The 23,142-nt window shown below is 44.8% G+C and overlaps 5 protein-coding genes across 6 annotated transcripts; 3 read left to right on the forward strand and 2 right to left on the reverse strand.

The window, feature by feature from the left end:
• Positions 1 to 282: 282 nt before the first annotated feature.
• LOC108659658 (uncharacterized) lies at positions 283 to 5,066 on the reverse strand. Of its 2 annotated transcripts, none has more exons than XM_089256304.1 (7): positions 3,131 to 5,066; positions 1,928 to 2,949; positions 1,714 to 1,867; positions 1,527 to 1,651; positions 1,359 to 1,461; positions 998 to 1,296; positions 283 to 939 (listed from the first exon to the last, which is right to left on the reverse strand). In XM_089256304.1, exons 1-7 carry the CDS (start codon positions 4,649 to 4,651, stop codon positions 828 to 830), a joined length of 3,336 nt encoding a protein of 1,111 aa, XP_089112430.1. In that variant the 5' UTR covers positions 4,652 to 5,066; the 3' UTR covers positions 283 to 827. The 2 variants fall into 2 exon arrangements, with proteins under 2 accessions (XP_089112430.1, XP_017968173.2); XM_018112684.3 differs by having other exon boundaries at positions 1,928 to 2,967; positions 3,131 to 5,064.
• Positions 5,067 to 5,345: 279 nt separating this feature from the next.
• Positions 5,346 to 6,235, forward strand: Lipt2 (Lipoyl(octanoyl) transferase 2). The gene has a single exon (XM_018112946.3). It carries the CDS (start codon positions 5,495 to 5,497, stop codon positions 6,179 to 6,181), a length of 687 nt encoding a protein of 228 aa, XP_017968435.1. The 5' UTR covers positions 5,346 to 5,494; the 3' UTR covers positions 6,182 to 6,235.
• On the reverse strand, positions 6,195 to 7,940 carry LOC108659831 (tRNA (guanine(10)-N(2))-methyltransferase TRMT11). Its single transcript, XM_018112943.3, has 4 exons — positions 7,759 to 7,940; positions 6,908 to 7,700; positions 6,645 to 6,843; positions 6,195 to 6,587 (listed from the first exon to the last, which is right to left on the reverse strand). Exons 1-4 carry the CDS (start codon positions 7,885 to 7,887, stop codon positions 6,227 to 6,229), a joined length of 1,482 nt encoding a protein of 493 aa, XP_017968432.1. The 5' UTR covers positions 7,888 to 7,940; the 3' UTR covers positions 6,195 to 6,226.
• A 2-nt stretch (positions 7,941 to 7,942) lies between these two features.
• On the forward strand, positions 7,943 to 12,154 carry eIF3a (eukaryotic translation initiation factor 3 subunit a). Its single transcript, XM_030391170.2, has 4 exons — positions 7,943 to 8,224; positions 8,370 to 9,454; positions 9,517 to 11,764; positions 11,834 to 12,154. Exons 1-4 carry the CDS (start codon positions 8,176 to 8,178, stop codon positions 11,881 to 11,883), a joined length of 3,432 nt encoding a protein of 1,143 aa, XP_030247030.1. The 5' UTR covers positions 7,943 to 8,175; the 3' UTR covers positions 11,884 to 12,154.
• Positions 12,155 to 12,571: 417 nt separating this feature from the next.
• On the forward strand, positions 12,572 to 19,968 carry srl (PGC-1 family member spargel). The gene is made up of 7 exons (XM_030391136.2): positions 12,572 to 12,928; positions 15,768 to 15,890; positions 15,957 to 16,065; positions 16,138 to 16,959; positions 17,032 to 19,022; positions 19,094 to 19,239; positions 19,299 to 19,968. Exons 2-7 carry the CDS (start codon positions 15,793 to 15,795, stop codon positions 19,520 to 19,522), a joined length of 3,390 nt encoding a protein of 1,129 aa, XP_030246996.2. The 5' UTR covers positions 12,572 to 12,928; positions 15,768 to 15,792; the 3' UTR covers positions 19,523 to 19,968.
• The last annotated feature ends 3,174 nt before the right edge of the window (positions 19,969 to 23,142 follow it).

Raw genomic sequence — 23,142 nt, forward strand, 5'->3', positions numbered from 1 at the left:
TTGTATGCGTAGTAGCCATTTTTGTGGAGCTGGAGCAGTATGTAAACACTATGAATGTAATTGTAATTATTATTATTATTATACAGAGAAAAAAATACAAACAAAAGAAAACAAAAATAATGTGTAGAAAATTAGGCGGAAATGGAGTGGAGCATTTTTTCAATAAAACACTAAAAAAAATACGCTTATGCAAAAACTCGCTGTTCTTTCCATTTTACAATTTACAGAACATTTCAATTTATTTCAGGAATAATAAATAAAAGAATTGTTGCCTTAGGTTCTTCTATATATGATGATTTTTATTAACATTTATAATTCGGATGTGTTAGATTTTACATATATATTTGTCGGCTTATACGCCATGGCGTGGCGTACAAACCGTTTACAATCTAGAATTTTAACTTAGACTTAGGCTTGTTTTTGCTACGAGCTAAGCGTGTTAAGCTGTCCATATGCGGTAGGCAGAAAGTAAAATGTAGAACACAGACGTCAACTACTTAAGTGATGGGCAATCGTAATACCCTTAGACTTATGCAAGACCATTATTAACACAAACATTCACAAGTATAGTAAATCATACATAATTAGCAATTGGTAGTCATTGTACTTATGTCGAGTAGAGTGGAGTTATCATAGAACTTAATCTGTTTCAATTGTGGTCTATTCGTATGTTGTGTGTGTGTGTGTGCTAATTTGGGAGATGGTTGCGCTGATGTTGGCCTATTAGAGTTTATCTATGTGAGTGGGCAGCCAACGGCGCAATGCTTATAAGAACTGTAGATTGGAGATTTTAAAAACACTTAAGTCTATGCCACGCATAGCTAACTTTAGTTGCGACGCGTGCGACGGCGTGAATTGCCAGCGAAAGGCGTGGCATTGGGGGCACCCGGATGCTGACCGCTATACAAATTGTCCAAGAACTCGTGCAGCGTAGCCTCACTGTAAATGTATACGAATTGAAACATGAATTGATTATATATGATCAATGTGGACTTACCTGACACCACTGGCTGGTCCGCCAGGATGATGCGCATGTGATTGCGTTTGCTGTTGGTGTGAATGTTGCTGCTGCTGCTGATGATGGTGTTGTTGTTGCTGCTGCTGTTGCTGTTGCTGCTGTTGCTGTTGAGCGCCGCGCACAATGCGATACTGTACCATATGAGAATTGGGCTCCAGATGCGACAACGCGCCCTTCTGACAGTTGGCCCATTCGGTTATGTCGTAAACTTTGCCATCCATCAACGCCAAATATTTCCAGCGCAAACCCAGCATGCTTGTCTCCGCCCAAATGTCGCCCTGCCATATGGAAAATTTGTTACTAACAGTAGAATGCAATGTCTACGCGCCTCTCTACTCACATCCTTTGCCGAATGGCGTATCTTACAGGAAGCGCATTCACGCGCTGCATAATGAGGACGCTCAGTTAGCTTGCGAGGATGACGTTGCGCACAGGTGCTACATCTGCGGATGCATGAAATTATTACTTTAAGATTTAGTTGCTTTGGTAAGTCACTCGTGGCGCTCACCTTATAGTATTGGCTGCCTCGGTCATTTTGGTTTGCAGTTGCGATAGCAAGTCGTGCAGCTCCGTCCACGCCTTTTCCGCGTGCAATGCCTCGGCAATGCTTTGGTCATAGGCAAGACGATTTTCCTGCAATTATCAAAAGCCATTAAATACATCATCTCAACTGAGAGGCTGTTTGATTTATATACCGGTTCACCAATCAATTCGAATGCACGCTGCAGCACCTTGAACGCCTCCTCGGCGCCCGCCTGCTTATTTTTATCCGGATGCACCAGAACGGCAATTTTCTTATAGTGTTTTCGTATCTGCTCCTGTGGACTGTCCGGCGGCACGCCCAATATGCTGAAATAATACAATGTAATTATAACTAATGTTATTGTTATATTGTTTGTTTACACATACCTATAGGCATCCTTTCCCTTGCAGTTCAACAGCGAGTACATGGCCTCTTCACCCGTCTGCGGCAGTCGACCCGTTTTGAATGCTTCTGCATTAGCCTCCGGCGGCTTTCGCTTGTAGAAGCGTCGCCAAAATGCCCAACGAGAGTTCTTCTTGAAGCGCGCATCGAAGCGACGCCAATAGTTGCGCCACCAGATGCTCGGCTTTCCCGAATTCTGCTTCAGTTCCTTGTGCAGCTGGCGTGCATAAGCGACGCCAGCCAAATACGCTGTGGTGAGGCGCTCATACGCCATGCTGCAGCCGAGCACAACAATGTCGTAGACCAAATAGAACAGCCAGGTGATCAGCTTGAGCGTATAAATCCACCAGGTGTGCAGAATGCGTTTGGCCAGCTCATAGTTGCGATTCGAGGCGCTCGCATGAGCTGGCGAATTGGATGAGCCATATCCACCGCTTCGATTGCGCTTCGAGGAGTACGAATACGAGCCAGAGTTGGAGCTTAAATTCGCATTCGAGGAGCCCGCATAGCGCTTCGACGACGACGAGGAATTTCCATTGTTATTGCTGTTGCTGCTCATGTTGTGGTGGCTGTTGCTGTTGTTGCCATTGGAATTATTCGAATTGCCATTCGAGTAATTTGCATTCGAGTTGCTGTTGCTGCGATTGTTGTTGCTGCCATTGTTTGACTTGCGGCTTGGATAGTTATTATTGCCGCTGCTGCTGTTGCTGCTGCTGCTACTGCTGCTGGGTGCACTGCTGTTGTTGCTGGTAGCCATGTTGGTGCTGCTGCTGCCGTTGCCGTTGCTGCTGCTATTGCTGTTTGCCTTGTTGTCATTCGTTTTGGCAGCGAATCCATTCAGATTGTTCATGCTATTCGTGTTGTTTACAAATTTCGCTTGGGCAGAACGCTTCTTTTCCGCATTGGCTTTACCAGATTTAAGTGTTGGCGGCAGCTGTTGTTGTTGCTGCTGGGGCTGGGGCTGGGGCTGGGGCTGTTGTTGCTGCTGCTGCGGCTGTGGTTGTTGCTGTTGCTGCTGCAATGGCTATCGAATTAATTAGAACAGAAATATTAATATACATCTATTTATATATTAAATACTCTAATTATATATTAAATATGCTAAATGTAACTAATGAATGCTGATGCTTCTAGATCAAAGCTTGTTTTATAAGTATTCTCTAAACGGATTTCTCCCAGTGCCTTACCGCTTTTGGCTGTGCTGCTTGATTGGACTGCTGGCGCTTCTTGCTGCGATGTCCTGTTGCATTGCCAGATTGCCCATCCTTGATTTCGTGCAGCGGCGAACGCTTGGCATTATTGCGCATCTCCCTATTCCCATTGCCATTGTTATCCTCCTTGCCTGATCGTCGCTGTGCTGGATGGCCATTCTCCAAATTATTAACCGAGCGCGGCTCGTTGACCGCATTGTTGCTGGCGAGCATTGTTGCCGCGGTGCCACGCAAAGTGCTGCCCTTGCTCAAGACATCGGAGTAGGACATGGGCATGGGCTTCACCTCGGCCACAATGCGCTTCTTGCCTTCGGTAGGACCAGACACCACAATCGGTGGCTTCTTTAGGGCAGTGGTTGTGGTTGCTGCTGCTGCACTTGTTTCTGCGGCACTTGTTGTTGTTGTAGCTGCTAATGCTTCATTTAGTTTGACATCTTTGGCGCCTAAGTTAGCCGGTTGTACCTCCACGCTATTGACATGATACTCAACTAGTGGCGGCGGCGACTGCACTTGTGACTGCTGCAATTTAACGGGCGACGGCGGCTGTTGAGGTGCTGTCGCTGCCGTCGGCGTTGCTTCCACATACGCGTTCGTTTCAGGCGCTTCAGCGCCGAACTGTATATAACTACTGCCCGTTAAATTGGGCGACCAGTTATTTACAAGGTTATTTATAAACAAATTGGCGCTATTGCTGCTTGCCACAGCAGAAGTGACGCCAGTGGGGATATCATCAACCTGATGGAACTGTGAAGGTGTTTGCTGCTGCTGCTGTTGTTGTTGTTGTTGTTGCTGTTGCTGCTGTTGTTGCTGCTGTTGGTTTATAATATTCATCTCTGGCTTCGGCAGCAGCGGATTGGTGGCAAACAGTTCATACAGTGGCGTTTGCTGTGCTGTCGATGGCTGTGGCTGTGCCTGATTCTGCCCAGCTGATGCAGCTGCCTGATGATGCTGGTTCGCTGGTGTAATATTGATATGCGAGTAGTTAGCTGCTGCAGCCGCTGCTGCATGCTGGGCGTAAACATCATTGACGGCATTCTCTGGACAGTGATACACCTTCAGGAAATTTCCATGGCCTACAGGCAGCACAGAATACGTTTCGGTTTGACCTGGTGGTCCGGAGTACGCTAGATTGTATAAATATTCATTGTAGACGTGAGGAGAAGGAGCTGGCTGCGGTTGTGGTGGCTGATGATGATGATGGGGTGGAGGCGGTGGGGCGTGCGGATGGTGCTGTGGAAATTGGACACCCATATGCGGTGGCCACATTAATGGCCCCTGCCCCTGCTGCTGTTGCTGATGTTGATGCAACAAATGTTGTTGATGGTGCTGCTGATGCTGTTGCTGCTGTTGTTGCTGCTGCTGATGTTGCTGGTGTGCCAAAAAATTGGCAAACTCCGGACTGTGTGGTGGCAAATTGTGATAGGCGGCAGCAAAAGCCTCATCCTCGACAATACCACTCGAGCAAATGCGCTCATCCTGACGTGTCCGCGTCGTCATATCCTCCAAAGAAAAAAAAATTTTTTGCCAGTGCCTTTTGCTTGCACTGACGCTATGTCCTATTAGAATTTCATGCGTTTGTGCGTTTTGTACGCTTGGCGCTCCATTTATGAGTTACTGCAATTGTTTGCAAATACTGATTGCAAACACTAATTGAAATACAGTTGCTACACTTCTCTTTTTGCAATGAGTTTTAACACAAATAATATATTATGCTTGCGTGTGTAAGTGTATGTGGCACCAATGCCACTCACAATAAACGTAAACAGGGCTACATAGATATAATCGATCTAACGCGAGTTTGCGAAATAAATACTATTTTGGCATAATTATTGGAATTTGTTATTGTTTATTTTTAGCATTATAATTTGCTAATCTAATTTTGGTAATATATGTGATTTACTAATATACGAAACAATAACAATAATTTGGGCGATGTGGCAACTGCGATATGTTGGCAGTAAACATGCAACACGCTGGTTATTTTATACCTGATCCAACTATATTAGCACGATTGAACAATATATTCGTTAATAGTTTTCAATATACAACATTTTTGAATACTTACAACACTATTACAATCAAGTAAAACACTTTTGACATTTAATATTTTTAAGTACCCGCCAGAGCCTATAAGTACTTCATATCGAACACGCGCCACATTTCAAGAGGTATGCATTGCCAGACCCGGTCACACTATTTGTCAGTGACATGCTGAGCATTTATTGGTGGCAGGTTGGCGCAAGTTCTATATAACGCATAAAATGAATGTTTGTCAGACACTTAGTTTTCATCTGTTTAGCGAACTGATGAGAACAGCAGCTCTGTTAAAATCAACACGAAATGCCAGCAGCTCGGCCCATAGTAACTGTTGTACGCGCTGGGCGACAAAGTTATGCAGCAGGTTTACGAATACAGCAGCAATTGGCTAAACAAAATGTGTCACAGTATTCGGACTTTCGTAATTTCCTGTTGCTATTGGAGCATGATCCAGTCTACACCATTGGCATACGAACCAAAGGCTACACAGATGAGGACGAGAAGAAACTGCGCAAACTGGGCGCCGATTTCCATCGTACAGATCGCGGCGGTCTTATAACATTTCACGGTCCCGGCCAATTGGTTGCTTACCCTATAATAAACCTGCGCCAGTTCACGCCAAGCATACGCTGGTACGTAGGCACATTGGAACGCACTGTGATCGAAGCTTGTCGTCAAATGGGCTTACCAAATGCGACTACCTCAAAGGACACAGGGATTTGGGTAGATGATCGCAAAATTTGTGCTATCGGAGTGCACGGCTCTCGTTACGTCACAACCCATGGCATTGGCCTAAATTGCTCGACTGATCTGAAATGGTTTGAACACATTGTGCCGTGCGGCATCGAGGGCAAAGGCGTTACATCACTCACAGAGGAGCTTGGACGACACACCAGTGTAGCCGAGGCAACAGATGTCCTGCTGGACAGCTTTGGGAAGATCTTCGAGTGCTGCGTGCGGACAGAGACACAAGCGCGAGTCACAAATTAATAACAATGAGATGTTTAAGCTTATAGTTATGTATTAGTAAATTATTTAGTTAAACCGCGCTTTGTTTAAATCACATTTCTTGGCCCGCCCATCGCTGGGAAGCTTCCCGCGCATCTCCATCTCCAAGCGACCCTGCTCCCTTAGAGCAGCCTTTCGCATGCGTCTTTCTTGACGGGATTCTATTTCACCATTTGTATTAAAGTATCGTTCTCTAAAGTTCTGCGAGGCAGCAGTGGTGAGCTGTGTGTCATTGGAATTCTCATTGAGAGCGTCTTCCTTGATGTACTCTATATGCTTCTCATATGTCAGCAAACGTCGCGCTGCATTTCCAGCTAGTGGCTGCTCCGAGTTGGCCACAAGGCGCAGATGCGTGTGTTGAGGTATAATTGATTCATTGTAATCCTCACTAGAAGTAGTTAATATCAGCAGCTTGTCAACTGTGGCTTTTGCCTCGTTTACTTACCGATGGAAGGGCAGCCAGCAAACAAGGCGCCCGCCCAGCTTAAGATGCTTTGCGCCAAATTCCAGTAGATCTGCATATAAATGGTGCAGTGCGTAGTGTGAAGTTGACGGATAATGCGCCATATCAGCTGTTCGGGTATTATCCTTGGGATTAACTTTAGTCTCCACCTTTTCCGTTGCCTCACGTATCCCATATGGAGCTGCCAGTAAAGAGAAATTTGCGTAAATTTCGATTGATGACTTCTTAGAAAAGGCTGTACCCACGATCGGTGATGATGCTATCGAAGGTAATTCGTCTGTGCCACAACGGATTTGAAAAGTCAGCGACCAACACGTCCATGTAGCGATCCGCACATCCATACTGTTGCAGATTAGCGCGAATGCTCTCATCTTTCTCACGCACCTTCTGGCTAATGCGACTGGGCCGGCAGCGTGCATGCACCATCATGAAGTCAATGTCGGCGCCCAGCACATACCCTCCAAACTTCGCTGCACTTACCAGCAGCGAGCCGGTGCCTACAAAAGGATCGAAAACGAGGTCGCCGTCACGCACCAATGCCTGATTGGCCATCAGGAGGCTGAGCTGTGCATCCATGCTTGTGTTGCCAATGAATTTGCGTTGTTTCAGTGAGAGCTGCTTGATTAAATGCCGCTGTCCGTGCACCAACATGCGTCCAAAGAGAATATCTTCGGGTTCAGCAGGTACAGCTGTGGGATCCAGGCCCCAAAATTCCAGATACCACCATTCGACTTGTGGATTCTTTAGATTAACAGCTCCTTCGATCGGCAAATAGTCCATAGTTTCGATCTTTTCCACCTTCTCGCGCTGGCTAAAGTGTTTGTTGTATGTCTCCACGGTTATCTTGAAGCTGGTGGCCTTAAAAAATTCCTTGAGAGCTCCTTGATGCGAATGCACGTGATTTTGCAATTGTTTATGAAATTCAGGAAATGTGTGGGCATGCGAATATAACTCGATGATAGAGCGTAGTGCAATCGACCGGGATGCATATTGGTGTGCTGTTTCATCATTTGGAAATTCCACTAGCCAAAAGGGTTTCTGTAAAATATATTTTATACTGAAATTGGCTGGAATCAAGTAGGCCGATGTCTGTTACCAAACGATGTTCTGAAAGGTTTCGAAATTGTAGACTAAATAATTTAACAATTGATTCGAATTCCGCGACACGAAAGTCAACGTGCTCCTGGGCAAACCAAAGTATATATTTTTTCCATAACTTTGTCATGTTTCTAAATTGTAAATATCATTATGTGTATAAGCGTGTATATTTATCTGTTCTTTTAACTTTACAGAGGTGTTAACATATCGATTATTTTGTAATTTCTATCGATTGGGCCGATAGGGTGCAACTCTGTGAAACGTCAACTCGGTCATTTTGCATAAACTTCGGAGGCACACGTAGGCGAGCTGAAGATTTTTCTAAATTTTCTGCTACAGCAAGCCTCATCGCTGTCCAAAAACTGTGAAAAAAACGGTATAAAGTGTCAGTGCATTAAATTGTAATCAAGTTAAAATGGCACGTTACACTCAACGTCCGGAAAATGCTCTTAAACGAGCCAATGGTAAGTGCGAGAAAATTTTCCATGCGGCAGCGAATTAGCTGATCAAAGCGAAATGTCAAAAGTGACAGGCGCTCAATTGTGTACCATTGTGAATGAATTTTTTTTTAACCGTTTCTTTTTTGTCTCTTTTTGTCCTGCTATGCAGAATTTATTGAGGTTGGAAAGCCTTTGCGTGCCCTGGATACGTTGCAGGAGGTTTTCCGCAACAAGAGGTGGAATTATGCCTACTCCGAGACGGTCATTGAGCCTCTCATGTTCAAGTACTTGTACTTGTGCGTGGAGCTCAAGAAGTCGCATATTGCCAAGGAGGGTCTCTTCCAATATCGTAACATGTTCCAATTGGTGAATGTGAACTCACTGGAGAATGTTATACGCGGCTACTTGAAAATGGCCGAGGAGCATACCGAGGCGGCTCAGGCGCAATCATCGGCCGCCGTGGCTGTGCTGGAGCTGGATGATCTTGATAATATTGCGACACCAGAGAGCATTTTGATGAGTGCCGTTTGCGGAGAGGATGCCCAGGATCGTTCGGATCGTACTATTTTGTTGCCATGGGTTAAATTCCTTTGGGAATCCTATTGCCAGTGTCTTGAGCTGTTGCGCGTCAACACCCATTGCGAGGCGCTCTATCATGATATTGCGCGCATGGCTTTTCAGTTTTGCTTGAAGTACAACCGAAAGAGTGAATTCCGTCGCTTGTGTGACAAGCTGCGTAAGCATCTTGAAGACATCTGCAAGAGCAGCAATCAAACAACAGGCGTGTCTATCAACAAGGTCGAGACACAGCAGCTGTGCCTGGATACCAGGCTCTACTTGTTAGACTCGGCCATACAGATGGAGTTGTGGCAAGAGGCCTACAAGGCAATCGAGGACATTCACGGCCTGATGGCCATGTCCAAGAAGACGCCGGTGCCAAAAACCATGGCCAATTACTATCAGAAATTGGCAATGGTCTTCAGCAAGGCTGGCAATCAGCTCTTCCATGCAGCCGCTTTGCTTAAGCTGTTCCAGTTGACTCGTGAGCTCAAAAAAAATCTTACTAAGGATGATCTGCAGCGTATGGCTGCTCATGTACTTCTGGCTACACTGTCGATACCTCTGCCTTCTGCTCATCCGGAATTCGATCGGTTCATCGAGGCGGACAAGAGTCCTCTAGAAAAAGCTCAGAAGCTGGCCGTGCTGCTGGGTCTGCCCCAGCCGCCAACGCGTGTCTCTCTAATCCGAGAAGTTGTGAGTGGAAGAAATGCAACAAAAATTTGTATATATATTTATTAATTTATTTTAATATTTAGGTGCGCTTGAATGTGCCGAATCTGGTATCCGAAGACTTCCGTAACCTATACAACTGGCTCGAAGTGGACTTTAACCCACTCAATCTATGCAAGCGTATTCAGTCTATTGTGGATACCATTGAAGCCAGTGAAACGGAGAATACTCTGCTCACACCTTATATCCAATCGTTAAAGGATGTGACTATAATGCGTCTAATACGTCAAATCTCTCAAGTCTATGAGAGCATCGAGTTTAAGCGTTTGCTGGAACTGGCGCCGTTCTGCAATATTTTTGAGCTGGAGAAACTGTTGGTGGAGTCAGTGCGTCACAATGACATGCAAATACGCATTGATCATCAGCGCAACAGCATTTACTTCGGCACCGATCTAACTGAGAGTCAGCGCGAGTATCGTCCTGACGGACCCACACTGCAGTCGATGCCCTCGGAGCAGATTCGTTCCCAGCTAGTCAACATGTCCACCGTGTTAACTCGAGCCGTATCTATTGTATATCCGAATCGGGAGCGTGATCAGAGGGCTAAGCTGCGTAGCCAAATGGTGCAGCACTACCATGAGATCAAGGATCGTGAACATCAGCGCATTCTGCAGCGCCAGAAGATCATTGAAGATCGTAAGGAGTTCATTGAGAAGCAGAATAATGCCCGTGAAGAGGAAGAGGCCCGGCGCCACGAGGAGGAGTCACGTAAAGCCAAGTTGGCCGAGCAGAAGCGATTGGAGCAGGAACAGGAGGAGCGGGAGCGCAAGCGTCATGAGAACGAAATCCAGGCGATCAAGGAGAAGAGCCTTAAGGAGAAGGTGCAGCAAATATCGCAGACTGCGCACGGCAAAAAAATGCTTTCCAAATTGGATGAGGAAGGCATCAAGAAGCTCGATGCTGAGCAAATTGCTATGCGTGAAAGCGAAGAGCTGCAGCGAGAGCGCAAGGAGCTACAGTCCAAGCTCAAGTCGCAAGAAAAGAAGGTTGATTACTTTGAGCGTGCCAAGCGTCTTGAGGAGATTCCGCTCTTTGAGAAATATTTGGCTGAGAAGAATGTCAAGGACAAGGAGTTTTGGGAGGCCACCGAAGCCACTCGCATTGAGAATGCTATTGCCGAACGCAAGGATGCCGTTAGCCAGCAGGAGCGCCTTAAGCGTATGTATCCCGATCGCGATGAGTTTCTCGAAGCACTCAAGAAAGAGCGTGCCTCGCTCTTCGTTGAGAAGCTCAAGAAATTCGAAATTGCTCTTGCGGAGGAGCGTAAGAAGCGTCTCGCTGAGCGTGTGGTGCGTCGTCGTGAGGAACGCCGCCAAGCCTACCTGCGTGCCAAGGAAGAGGAACGTTTCCGCAAGGAGGAAGAGATACGTCTTGCTCGCGAGGCCGAAGAGCGTGCCGCTGCCGAGGCTCGTCGTCTGGAACGTGAGGCAGAGGATGAGAAGCGTCGTCAGCAATATGAAAAGCAACGTGCCAAGGAGGAGGAGGCCGAACGCAAGATCCAGGAAGATCGCGAACGTCTTGCCCGCGAGGTCGCTGTCGAGCGTGAGCGCAGCGAAAAGGAACGCGATGTCTGGCGTCCACGCGGTGATCGCAGCGAACGACCAAGTGCTGCAGCCGGCGGTGCCAGCGAGTGGCGTCGTAATGCTCCTACAAGTGATCGCAATGACCGTAACGATCGCAATGACCGTAACGATCGTAGCGATCGCAATGACCGTAATGATCGTAGCGACCGCATTGAGCGTAGCGATCGCAATGATCGCCCAGAGCGCAAGGATACTGATGGCGGTGCTGATTCGTCATGGCGTGTGCGCCGTGAACCTGTCGAATCACAGCGTGGTCCAGGTGCTGCTAACACTGGTATGGATCGTTCAGAGCGTGGTGGCGGTGCTGGCGCTGGTGGTCCGTCTGGTCGCGATGACAAGTGGCGTCGTGGTGGTGATCGCTCCGATCGCCTTGGTGGTGATCGTGATCGCGATCGTGATCGTGATCGTGACTCATTCCGCCGTAATGATGGACCACGCCGTGATGATGATCGCGGTGGCTTTCGTCGTGACGATCAGCCCCAGCGTGACACAGGCAGCAACTGGCGCGATTCGCCCCGTCAAAACGATCGCGATAATCGAGATAATCGCCGTCCGGCTGGCGACAGACGCGATGTTCGTGGCGCTGGACCCAAGGAAGGAGGCGGCGGTGGCGGTGGTGGTAACTGGCGTACGGCTCCAGCTCCACGCGATGAAAAACCTCCGGTCAAGCGCGATCAGCCACAGGACAAGGGTGAGTCGTGACTATTGATAACAGCGACTTTGATAGGTAATTAAAAATGGAATTCAATTCTCATTACAGAAAACAAAGCTGGAGATGATGGCGAATGGACAAGCGTCAAGCGTCGTTAATTATTTATATGAATATCTTCCGCACACAACAGATTACACACGTAACCAAGTTTTTTTAATTTAATATATGTACACAGAATGTATTGCGATTGAGTCGAACTAAAAATTTGTATGCTGTGGGCAGATTTAAAACAAAATTTTGTCTCAGAAACTTCTCTTTAACAAAAGAAAATAAAATCAATATATATGTATACCCGTATTTCAGCAGATCCATATTGTCTCTCTAGCTGCTAATTTAAAGTTCATTCATACAAATAAATTTGATAACCAAAACCTTTGAATTTTTTTATACTAGATCAACCAGTGGAATAAATCGTGGGAAGTGAACGTCTGGAAAGTATCGGAGATCTTAGAAGTTCAATGCTTCTACAACTGTAATGCAACGTAAGCAACGATCGGAGGTTATCACCGTAAAAAGAATCGATGTTGAATAAATCGACAATTGATCAATGTAACGGCCACTAAATATTTTCTTCGCGTTTCCCGTAATTTTTGTACATAAAAAATTATTATAGTTTCTTTTTAAGCACCGGTGTAAGTATTGACGTGCTATGTAAGTTCTTTTATTTATAATTTAAAAAATAAGTTTACTGTTAACGGCAAAGCACGTTATTTCTTTTTCGTTTTGCTTATGTTAATAACAGTTGCGCCTATGTTATTAAATTGTTCGCTGTTTAAGAATCAGCTGTAATGAGAAACAGCGACAACGGTCACATTCTTCAAAAGAAATTATTCCCCGCGGTTCGCGTCCACGTGAACACATTTCAGCAATGTGATTCATAAAGTTATTAGATAAAAATAAAGTTAAATCCGAGTTTTATTTGTTCAAAAATTATAAATTTAATAAGAAACAACAGCAGCCCTAAACTGCCAATAATAACAAAATCAGACAGTTCAAACAGTGTTTGTGCGTTGGCAGACGCGCCGCTGAACATGTGAGGTTAAAGCAGATAAACAGAAAACAGCAAAACAAACTTTCAAGACAATTTAAAAACAGTGATCAGCTTGAGAACTGCAGCATAGTTTAGTGCAGCATTCTTTCAAGGTAATATACGATCGGTGTTGCAGATCAAAGTGTTCAAGTCAAACACAGGCGCTCCTCCCGCCAGCAAGTGTAAATGATATGCGAGCTAAAACATACATATGTATGTGATTATGTACACATGTATGTAAAAAAATCGCGTGGAACTGGTGGGCTCGCATTTCGCCGTCTGCCATCTCGTGTCACTTTTTATTTTTATCAAGAAATTGCTTTTTAATCAAAACATGCGTGCTTCGGAAGTGTGTGGGTGTGGATGTATATGATGTGCGAAATTCGATAGTAAAGTTTAATAATATATTTGAAAATATTGTTGATAGGCATGAGCATATGTACATGTATACGCGTGCAATATACGCACACCCTCTCACATACGCTCATAGCAAAAGCACATGGCGCGGCGGCGGCACTCACACACACGTGGTCGCGGCTTTTCCGTTGTATATGTGTGCGTCTATGGGTGTGCGTATGTGTGTGTGTATACATGTACATTGCGCGGTGTTTGTTGTTATTGATATTCGTGAAGCTGTATAAATTTTGTTAAAATGCAATTTATGAATTTAACCAGCTAGGAGCAAAAAGTGTTATCAGTTTGCAATTTGCGCATACCCACAATCATTGAAGCGGCTTTTGACATGCGGCACATTGAGGGTGGCAAAATAACAGCATGTTGCTTGCTCACAACGTGCCACGCTGCTTTTTGCCGTTTTGCTTTGTGCTACTGTTTGGTGCACTTCAGTGTTGCCAACTGGCTAAACTGTGTGCGCGAAATAAAACATGTTATCGATTGTGGGTTCAAATGCACGTGGATATATAGAACAAGTCTAAATTTGAGTAAAAGCCGCTGTCAAAACAAATATTCGTTATTTTCTATTTACTTATAGTACTACCTAAATTTTTTGGTGACCAAAAAAAAAAAAAGGGAAAAGAAAACTTAATGAATATACATAAATGTATCCAGTTTGCCAGTGACCATATGCATATCTGTTAACAATTTGAAAGAGTAAAAATAATATTTTTTTATTGTTTGCTTGTGTTTGACATTTGTTTTAAGTAAAAACTTAATTTTCTTGACCAGTCATTCTCTCTTAAAGTCATCTTCCATTTAAATTTATGTATATTTGCTGGGTTCCTTTGTGCGCTTTATTCTGCGCGGAGCCATTCCGTTCTGCTTGTCTCGCATGCGCTGAAGTATTTGCCCGCGATTCTGCATTAACTGCTCCAGTTGTTGCTCAATTTTATCAGCAACATCTGGCTGGAGCTCCACATAATTTTCAACGCGCACGTTGCGAGCTTCCAAATCTCTGAACTGAGCGGCCAACTGTGCGTCGGTGCCCGTTAGAATAAAATAACCCGTGTTGCCTAAAACCTTAGGAGGAGGGGCATCTGGAGCAGCAGAGAGCTGCTTTACGGCACTCGAAAGCTCTGCCTTGGCGGGCTGCTTGGACTTGATCACAGGCTTTGGAATTTTAGTAGGCTCGGATGCCTTCTGCAAAGCTCTGGCAACGGCAACTCTCGGCATAGTCTTTTTGGCAACCACTGGTGTCGGTTGTGTCTTGGTCACAACTGAATTGCTTTCCTTTTGGTCGACTTGCTTGACATCGGCTTCCTTAGTTTGCTGCTCCGTTGCCAATATTTTGGTGCTCTTGTTTAGCTGCTTGATTTTCTTCTTCACATCCTTCTCCAGCAGTTTCTCCTTCTTCTCGAGCATTTGAATAATGCGGCGTCTGGATGCAATCGACGGTGTCTGCGGAGTCTTGCTCTCATCTTCGACCTTCACCTCCGTTGGCAGAGTAGTTCCTACAGTTTCATTTCCACTGGCTCGTTCTGGCGATGGGGCACGCACCGCATTGGGTGGAGGACGCCTGTTGGCGTTCTTGCAGGCTTTCTTATCGACTGTGCGCTTCTTGCCAGCCAAGAGCTGATTCAATACCACTTTGCAGAACTCACAGCTGCAGGTCTTATTGCCTTTATTGTCGCTGCCCGGATTTCCATTCATCGCATCCTTCACAGTTTCATCCAACTCAACGTTAGCCAAATTCATTGGCTCGGTCACATTGCCCGGCGGAGCCGTGTAGTTCATCTTCTTGTTGAACACCTTCGAGAGCTTCTGGATTTTGCTGAATGTTGCCGCAGCACGTCGTGATAGGGACTTGCTGAATGATCCGGCCTGTTCATTGGCGGGCGCTGATGACTGTTGAGCTTGACATTCTGCCGTATGACCGACTTGCCTCTCCAAGTTCTCATCGGCAAGCAGGTCGAACACATTATTATCCGACTGGGTGGTCTTGTCCTTAACGGTAACTGTCACAGTTGCCTTGTCCGCAGATTGTTCTGGCAGATTTGCCGCTTTTTGCTCTTGATGCGGTGCGGCTGTCTTCGTATTGGTTGTCTTAGGAGCTGAATTTTGTTTGCCACATTTTGGGTCCTGCTTAGCTACATTGCTGCCGCCCGGCTTCACAACATTCGATGTACTCGAGGTAGTTGCTGCTGCGTTGCCGCTTTGAGCCTCACTTGCAGCAGTAGCACGTGCACTCGATTCTGATTGGCGCTTCGCCTCGGCAGCCTTGCGCTGACGTCGAGTAATTACTTTCTTTGGCATTTTAAGTATTGTTTTCTATTTATGCAATAAATTTGTTACAAATTTTGATGACTTTCTTTAAAAACTGACACAGCTATTCAATAGTGTTCCTCACTGCGGGACGATTTTCTCACATGTGAAATGTCAGAATTCAAATTTCTAGGCTAACTAGCGACAGTTTTCTTAACAGTGTTAACCAACACTGAAATTTTAAATTGCATAGCTATGTTGATTAATGACAGTTTTTCTTAATTTCCATTGCAGAGACGTTATATATGAACACAACATTATGGATTCACGTATGCTAAATGTGTTTCACGAGGATCCTTTCGAGGGGAACTTTGCGAAATATGATCCAGAGCCCAATTTCTGGTCAACCAGTGATGAGTACGTTTAACTAACCTCAAATGTTTAACAGTCGCCATTAATTGTATATATTGAATTCTTAAATAGTTTACAGTTAACTGATACACTCAATGGCATCCTGCCCATTGAGCCGACAGATGAATCGTTGCTCAGTCAAAATGAGGCCGAGCAGCAAATGCAGAACAGAAAAAACTTGGTAATGCTTGTAGAACTATGCGCTTCGGAGACTTTTTCTAATTAACTTTTATCTTTACTTATATTTTGGCAGCTCATCTACAGTGACTTTGTGGAGCAGCAGCTGAGCGATGATACCAATATGCTCGACGGCCAGGTCTATAGAGGCATCACAGACTGCGATGCTGAGGCGGCCCTCGAGCAGCAGCGGCAGATCAGCCTGCTAATCAATTCGGATGATGAACATCTAGATCGAGACAATCGCGGGCTTGGGGACGATGATGTACAGAGCCAGTGCAGCAATTCCACATTTCGTACGCGCACCGACAGCTCTTCTATAGGAGACTATGAGTCACACTCCAGTGACTACGATGATATCGATGAGCGCCTGATGCCCACAGATGTGTTCGCAATGGACCGCGCGGAGCGTAAGCGACGTACCCTGAGCACAAACACCGTTTGCTCTGAAGCGGATGCCCTGGGTCTGAACATTGATGTTAATAACTTTGATTTGGCTGACTTTATCACCAAAGATGATTTCGCCGATACGATTAATTCGTTACGTCCGCGAAACATTCAACATGTCAAAACTGTGCCCGTGGCGCCAGAAACTCCTATTAAATTAAACACCGAATTAGTCCAAGCTAAGAAGCCGCAAGCTCTTACAGCTGAGGGGCCAGTCGCAGCGCTGCCTGCTCCTGTGATTATAACATCCAAGAGTCGTGACTCCGATTACGACTCGGACTCAATCATCGATGTAGAGACGGTCGATGTGGTTGATGTGGATGAGTCTCTGTGGATGCGCAGTCAAGTGGACAAGCCCATCGCCACTGATGATTTGTGCTATGTGGACAATGTTAAAGCCGATCCGTCCTGGTGTCCCAAGCAAGCGGCTAAGCGTATAAGTAGCGCAGAGGTAAGTAGAAATTGGTGTGCGAAAAGCAGTTTGAAGTGTGTTACTCATTCTTCAAATGATGTCCCCACGTAGCACAAAGCGGCGTCGGCTCAGAATCAAAATGCAACCAAGGCAACGAGCGTTGTAGGCAATCGTCCTACTCAATCAGCTCCGACTTCACATGCAGTCGCTAGCACAGCGAAGCCAAAGGCGAGCCACAATATTTGTCTGGTGCCCAACAAGAAACAATGCGATTTCCTAAAACGCAAGGTGGGCAACAAGGCGGCTGGCACAGTCGCGGCCAGCAAGTCCAAAGTATCGTCTAAGAAAACACAAGAGGCTACCATCAAACCTACCCCAACTGGGAGGCAGCAGCAGCAACAGCAGCAGCAGCAACAGCAGCAGCAGCAACAGCAGCAGCAGCAACAGCAGCAGCAGCAGCAAGCAGCAACCAAACAAACAGAGACGAAACCAATTAATACTGGTTTGGGTCTGGGGGGCAAGAACTTGGCTTTGTTAAAGCATGAGCGCGAAGCGGCCAATACCTCTCTCAATGCAGAGGCCGCAACGCCTGCGCCCAAGCGCAAACTCAATTTAGAGGAGTACAAGCAGCGGCGCTGCGGTACAATTGTTACATCCAAACCGGTGGCGGCGCCGGCTGCCATGGCTGCCAAGCAAGCAAAAGTGGAGCCTAGCAAGGTGGTGCCCTCAGCGACACCTATACAAAAGGCGCAACAATCGCCGCACAAAGCAGCCATCAGCAACATTGTCAACAGTCTGAAGCATCCGCCATGCGAGGCAGCAGTTCCAACAGACCCAATCACTGTGGCCAAGAACAAGGTGCTGCGGATGCTGGAGATGAAGCGAGCACAGCAGCTAAAGATTATTGATTCACGGGTGTCGGCAAAGGTGCCAAGGGTGACGAAACTGCCGCCTCTCAAAGATATTGTTAAGGACACCTACTGCATGGAGACTGAGCCCGAGACGGACGCAGCGCCCACGACGCAAGCCGCGGCCAGTAGTAAGCTGCAGGCGGACTATGAAGAGATTATCATTGTTTCGGTTAGCTGTAATACGGACATTACGATACCGCCGCATCAGGCGAGTGTTGCGCTTAGAGACAACAGGACAACGACAGCCTCATCGCGCTCATTGTTAAAATCCTCGGTGCTGTTGTACAACATCTCCAATGGCACTGATGCATGCAAGGACATGACCAACTCGCTGATAGCCAGCATACAGAGTGAGGTGGTTAAGCAAACGAATTGTGAGGCACTGGCCACACCGCCAGCAGCCACAGCAGAGGCAGTAGATAAGAATGGACAGCATGGCGAGGATATGGTCATCATGCATCTGCCCAAGAATCGAGTCCGTAAGCGCATGGTCAGCATGGGTACACAGACTGATCTGCAACCCGAATTTCCATTGCTGACATTGCCGACGGCACGGCAATCGCGTGAGCGGACGCGTCGCTCTTATCGCAAGCGTCACATCGAAGGCTCTGCACTCAAAGAAACCAGCTGCAGCTCATCCTCGTCCTCCACGTGCAGCAGCATGGCCTCATACCACTCACGCTCCAATTCCAATTCAACAGAACGCTTGCGGCATTCGGATGCAATGGCAGCCTGTGGCAGCAGTATTGGCGGTGGCGGCTACTCGTCGCGCAGCACACGTCGCCATCGTAGCTCGGTGAGTTCCTCTTCTAATTCGGAGGCTGGCAAATACGAGCGCCAGCAGCGACAGCGTCGCACGAGTTACAACAAACGCCGATCGAAAAATCAGACGCGCGAGCGTTGCTCCACATCGGGCTCGGAGTACAGCGATCGTGAGCGGAGTCGGAGTCCGCACAGACGTTCGCGTTCACGCTCGCGCTCGCGCTCCACATCAGCTACTCGCTATGGCAGTGGCAACAACAACAATAGGCGTGGCTATGTCGATCGCAACGTATCACAGCCAGCTGTTGAGGAGCGTCGCATTGTCTATGTGGGTCGCATTGAGGCGGACACCACCAAGGAGATGTTGCGTCGGAAGTTTTTGCCCTATGGCAATATCAAACAAATAACCATACACTACAAGGAGAACGGGTAAGTTGATAACAGCGAAAATAAATGAGAAGCATATTCAGTTGGTAATTGAACTTTTTGTTATTGAGCAGCATGAAGTATGGCTTTGTGACCTTTGAACGTGCGCAGGATGCCTTCACGGCCATTGACACGAGTGCCAGAGATGCACAAATCAATATGTATGACATTAGCTTTGGCGGACGTCGCGCGTTCTGTCGCGCCTCCTATGCCGATTTGGGTAAGTTGACAAGGTGTCTAATATAAAAGGCAATATTAATCAAATTTGACTATTTACAGACAATGCAGGTATAAACAACTACCATTCGTATGTGTTTCCCACTGCAGCACCAGCTGCACCGCCGCAGGAGGATTCGTTTGAAGCTCTGCTGTTGAAAGTTAAAGCCAAGTTAAATGCAGGCAAACCAGCTGCAGGAACAGCACCACCATCAGCAGCTGCCACGGAAACAGCGGATGGCAGCAACAGCAACAAGGCTAACGAATCGATCAATAGTCAGATTTGACAGCTTTATTGTAATTTGCAAATGGATTTAGTTTTATACTTATGATTGAACTAGCCAGGCAACAATATTTTGAGTTTCGACACCGTATCCCCATCCCCAAAATATTCTTTGATGTAGATATATATGTATAGAGCATGAATTTTCAAACTGTTCAACCGACAGAAAGCCTGATTATCATTCATCAACACTTTCATTATTTATTGTAAAATAGTTGACAATAGCATTGCAAACCATATGAAACTCGTGCCACTGTGCTAGAACAGTGAACGGTTTCAAAAATCTACAGCGAATTGATAACAAATATGGAAATTATAAATGGAATTGTGATAAAAAGAAATACAAAGTCATTGATTGCATGTAAGTTAGCTGAAGCCACAGACCGCAATTAATGTTGTAAAAAAAAAAAATAAAATAAAATACAAAAAAGAAGGAGAAAAATATAACAATAGATTGGAAATTGAAGTAAATAGCCATAACGAAACAATCGGAACGCATACAGACAGCAAATAGTAAAATACTTACATCATGCAACAGCTATAGGAAATATACAAATGAAATACAATGTATTAACTGTATAGTACTATATAGAGAGAGAGCAAGGCACGCGCATGCTGCATGCGACGGTCACAAATTAAACTGTTGATAACTAAACTTTGATATTAGTTTGTAAAAGGAATATTTTGTACGTACGTAATTTTAATTTACTGGATATGATTAATTTGTAAATCAATTGAACTAATCAATGAACCGTAAACTATATAATAAATGCTGCCTTGAATTAACTATCTGCCTGTGCATGAACATGACAGGTAAATACATGAAATGGCAGCAACAATAGCTTAAACTTACTCTAAATTGCTTAACATACATTTGAATTATAGTTGGTTAATTCATAAAAAAAAAACCTGGCTGGGGCCTTGGGCCTGGCTAACTCAACTAACTAACTTCTCTTAGATATTCTTGTTAGGCATACAGCGAAATTCTTATAAAGATACATGTAAAATTACAATTTGTTTTCCTAATTTAGCTAACTGAACTGGGTAATTAGGCGAAAAGAAATTTTGTTTAAGTTTTTTGTACTACTCTCTTTGAATAATTTAATAAAATGTGCTAGTTGCAACAAATTGAAATGAAAACTGTTTGGACATTTCACTATTTACGTTTAACTGGAATTTCGAATATTTATGTTTGCTTATTACTTGAATAAATATTTTGAAAAGCAAAAGTATTTTGCCAACATTCCAAAAGTTGAATTTTTGACTTTTAGCTAAGGATTTTTTGTAATGAATATTGCATTGAAATATATTTAAGTTTATATATGATATACTCTTGGCTATATTATATCTATATATCAATTATTTTTATATATATGAATATTTGCTTACAGACAGAATGGTCTGCGTCTGATGGTTCCTTCTCCAATCTATTTATAAAAGTTTTGCTGAAGCGTACAACGTCACATATTGGCTTAGTTTAAACAAATAAACTAGCAGAAGTTTTATAGTATCTATACAACGACACGTATGTCGCCTGACATTCGCCTTGACTTGTCACTTGCTTCGGGCTATGGTAAAACACATTTCTTTTTATGGCAGCTAGAGCGTTTGCCCCATTCATCTCTACCTATTTTCTTTGGATTCCGTTATTAGTTGCAAGGGAATTGCGAATCAGCTGTCTGTTAGTATGTTTAGCCTTGAACTCGTATGTACGCAGGTATACGCACACACACGCACATACATCTCAACAGCTGGTGATCGCAAAATTCGTTGCATACTTTTAGGCGGCGCAATATAAATATGTCTCCACATATATTATTGTTTGCTGCTCTCTCGCAATGTTGAATTTGAAATGATTTTGTTTTATTTATTTTCTGTGAAAAATGTCATAAATATGTATGTAAATGCTAAGCACTGGCTGTCAGCGTGCATTAGCTGTGGCACTCGAAAATTGCCTTATTAATTTCATTATAAAATCTCTCCTCCTGCTCCCAGCAAGACAGTAGATGAAATTGCCTGCAAAAATACTTACATGTATATAATAAAGAGCAATATCGATATGTACATATAAGCGCTCTTCAATATATCTACCTTATTTCGTTGCTTATTTTCTCAGCCGGCATTGCGCCAGGAGATTCGCAATGATTGCGCCAGTGTCTGCTTCCAGTCAACGGTCGCAGCCAAAATCGATACAAAAATAAGAATGCAAAAAAAAAAAAAAAAAAAACATCGTGAAATCATATTCAGTCAAGCAAAGGATACATCAGCGGAATGAAATGGCAACTGTTGTTGGCGCCATTTACCGACGCCCAAGGCCCAACGCCCAGCGCACATTTGCATATTTAATTTCAAATGTCAAAGAAATCTCAACTTTTTGTCCCTCGGCCATACTACGCCACGACTTCAATATGCCCTAAATATGCGTACTTAAACAGACTTCAATGAGCGTTTGGCGACTGCAGGTGCTTTTGGATTTCATAGAAACTTAAAGTTAATGCAAATTGCTCTTGGCTTCATTGTCTTGCATGCATATCGATGATATGTGCTCGTGTCTTTCATAGTCCGCATCGGCAGTGACAGGACGATGTGAGTCAATTCCCATGCCTAGCAGTCAGCCAGGCAGACAGGCAACCAACCAGTCCGTCAGTCCGTCAGTCAGTCAGTCAGTTGGCGTCGTCCTTGCCTTCGTTGTCGCATTTAACGTCACTTTTGCCTCATGTGCATATTTACGTGGCTTTTGTCTTGCTTCTGGGAGCAGGGCTGCTCTCGACACATTCACGCCAAGTTAGACAGTTATAAGACTGCTCTGCACGGTTTTGATAAGGATTCAAGAGGCATTCAAAATAAATATTTTAAAATTTTCTGCCAAAACATATTTTATTGTATTATCCAACTGCTTTTTTATCCTTTCGCATTTTGTGTTATGCAAATATATGCCCATATTCCTGGAATTTATGTTATCAATTTCTCAATCTAAATTTTTTCCAAGAATCTATCGACTTGGCAGTCATCATGCTCTATTTACTGCCGTCTAGTCAACAGGTTGAGCCCAGCTCGGCTGCATTGCTGTAACCACTCCAGCCCAGTATCCATGTCTATGCATTTTCCAGCACCTCCTACGCGTAAACACAATATGAACACGTTCTGGCAATAGTGAAGCCGCAACGAGCAAAAAGTCCTTGCTACACTCTTTTGGCATTAGCGCTGTTGCCATGTTATGGTCCTAACTATGGTAACCCCGTACATTGAATGTGCCTTTGAGCGCTGCTTGCGTAGGATTGATATGTCCTGTCCGTTACTGTCCTGTCTTTTTCTGTCTGTGTCTGTGTATGTGTGTGTGTGCCTGTGTCTGTGGTGAGCATTCACGCAACGATAGAGGTTGGCGTGTTTAAAGTGCGCTTAGCCAACATCAACAACAATAAAGAGGAAAGGAGAAAAAATGCTGAAGCAGAAAAACAGTTTTAAGAGTGGGCTAGAGTTGGAGATACTCAGTAAAAATGTTCAGTAAAGAAGTGAAATTTAAAAAGGAAAAATTATAAATAAAATATATATGTATAAAATATAAAATATATAATATGTAATGATAATTTAAATGATATTATTTGAGGTTATTGTTTATTGTAT

This window comes from Drosophila navojoa, chromosome 2 (assembly GCF_054131105.1).
Source record: "Drosophila navojoa isolate 15081-1374.11 chromosome 2, UAZ_NAV_1.0, whole genome shotgun sequence".
Classification (NCBI taxonomy): Eukaryota; Metazoa; Arthropoda; class Insecta; order Diptera; family Drosophilidae; genus Drosophila; species Drosophila navojoa.

What these genes read in the sequence shown, in the direction of transcription:
- LOC108659658 (XM_018112684.3), bottom strand. Translation starts at nt 4,651, where the DNA reads ATGACGACGCGGACACGTCAGGATGAGCGCATTTGCTCGAGTGGTATT. An exon ending in AAGGGAAAGGATGCCTATAG is followed by an intron (nt 1,868 to 1,927) that starts GTATGTGTAAAC and finishes GTATTATTTCAG; the next exon opens with CATATTGGGCGTGCCGCCGG. An exon ending in GGACCAGCCAGTGGTGTCAG is followed by an intron (nt 940 to 997) that starts GTAAGTCCACAT and finishes ATACATTTACAG; the next exon opens with TGAGGCTACGCTGCACGAGT.
- LOC108659831 (XM_018112943.3), bottom strand. Translation starts at nt 7,887, where the DNA reads ATGACAAAGTTATGGAAAAAATATATACTTTGGTTTGCCCAGGAGCAC. An exon ending in ACCTTTCAGAACATCGTTTG is followed by an intron (nt 7,701 to 7,758) that starts GTAACAGACATC and finishes TATATTTTACAG; the next exon opens with AAACCCTTTTGGCTAGTGGA. An exon ending in CGATAGCATCATCACCGATC is followed by an intron (nt 6,844 to 6,907) that starts GTGGGTACAGCC and finishes CTTTACTGGCAG; the next exon opens with CTCCATATGGGATACGTGAG.
- srl (XM_030391136.2), top strand. Translation starts at nt 15,793, where the DNA reads ATGGATTCACGTATGCTAAATGTGTTTCACGAGGATCCTTTCGAGGGG. An exon ending in TTCTGGTCAACCAGTGATGA is followed by an intron (nt 15,891 to 15,956) that starts GTACGTTTAACT and finishes ATTCTTAAATAG; the next exon opens with TTTACAGTTAACTGATACAC. An exon ending in AGCGTATAAGTAGCGCAGAG is followed by an intron (nt 16,960 to 17,031) that starts GTAAGTAGAAAT and finishes GTCCCCACGTAG; the next exon opens with CACAAAGCGGCGTCGGCTCA.
- eIF3a (XM_030391170.2), top strand. Translation starts at nt 8,176, where the DNA reads ATGGCACGTTACACTCAACGTCCGGAAAATGCTCTTAAACGAGCCAAT. An exon ending in TGCTCTTAAACGAGCCAATG is followed by an intron (nt 8,225 to 8,369) that starts GTAAGTGCGAGA and finishes CCTGCTATGCAG; the next exon opens with AATTTATTGAGGTTGGAAAG. An exon ending in CGATCAGCCACAGGACAAGG is followed by an intron (nt 11,765 to 11,833) that starts GTGAGTCGTGAC and finishes TTCTCATTACAG; the next exon opens with AAAACAAAGCTGGAGATGAT.
- Lipt2 (XM_018112946.3), top strand. Translation starts at nt 5,495, where the DNA reads ATGCCAGCAGCTCGGCCCATAGTAACTGTTGTACGCGCTGGGCGACAA.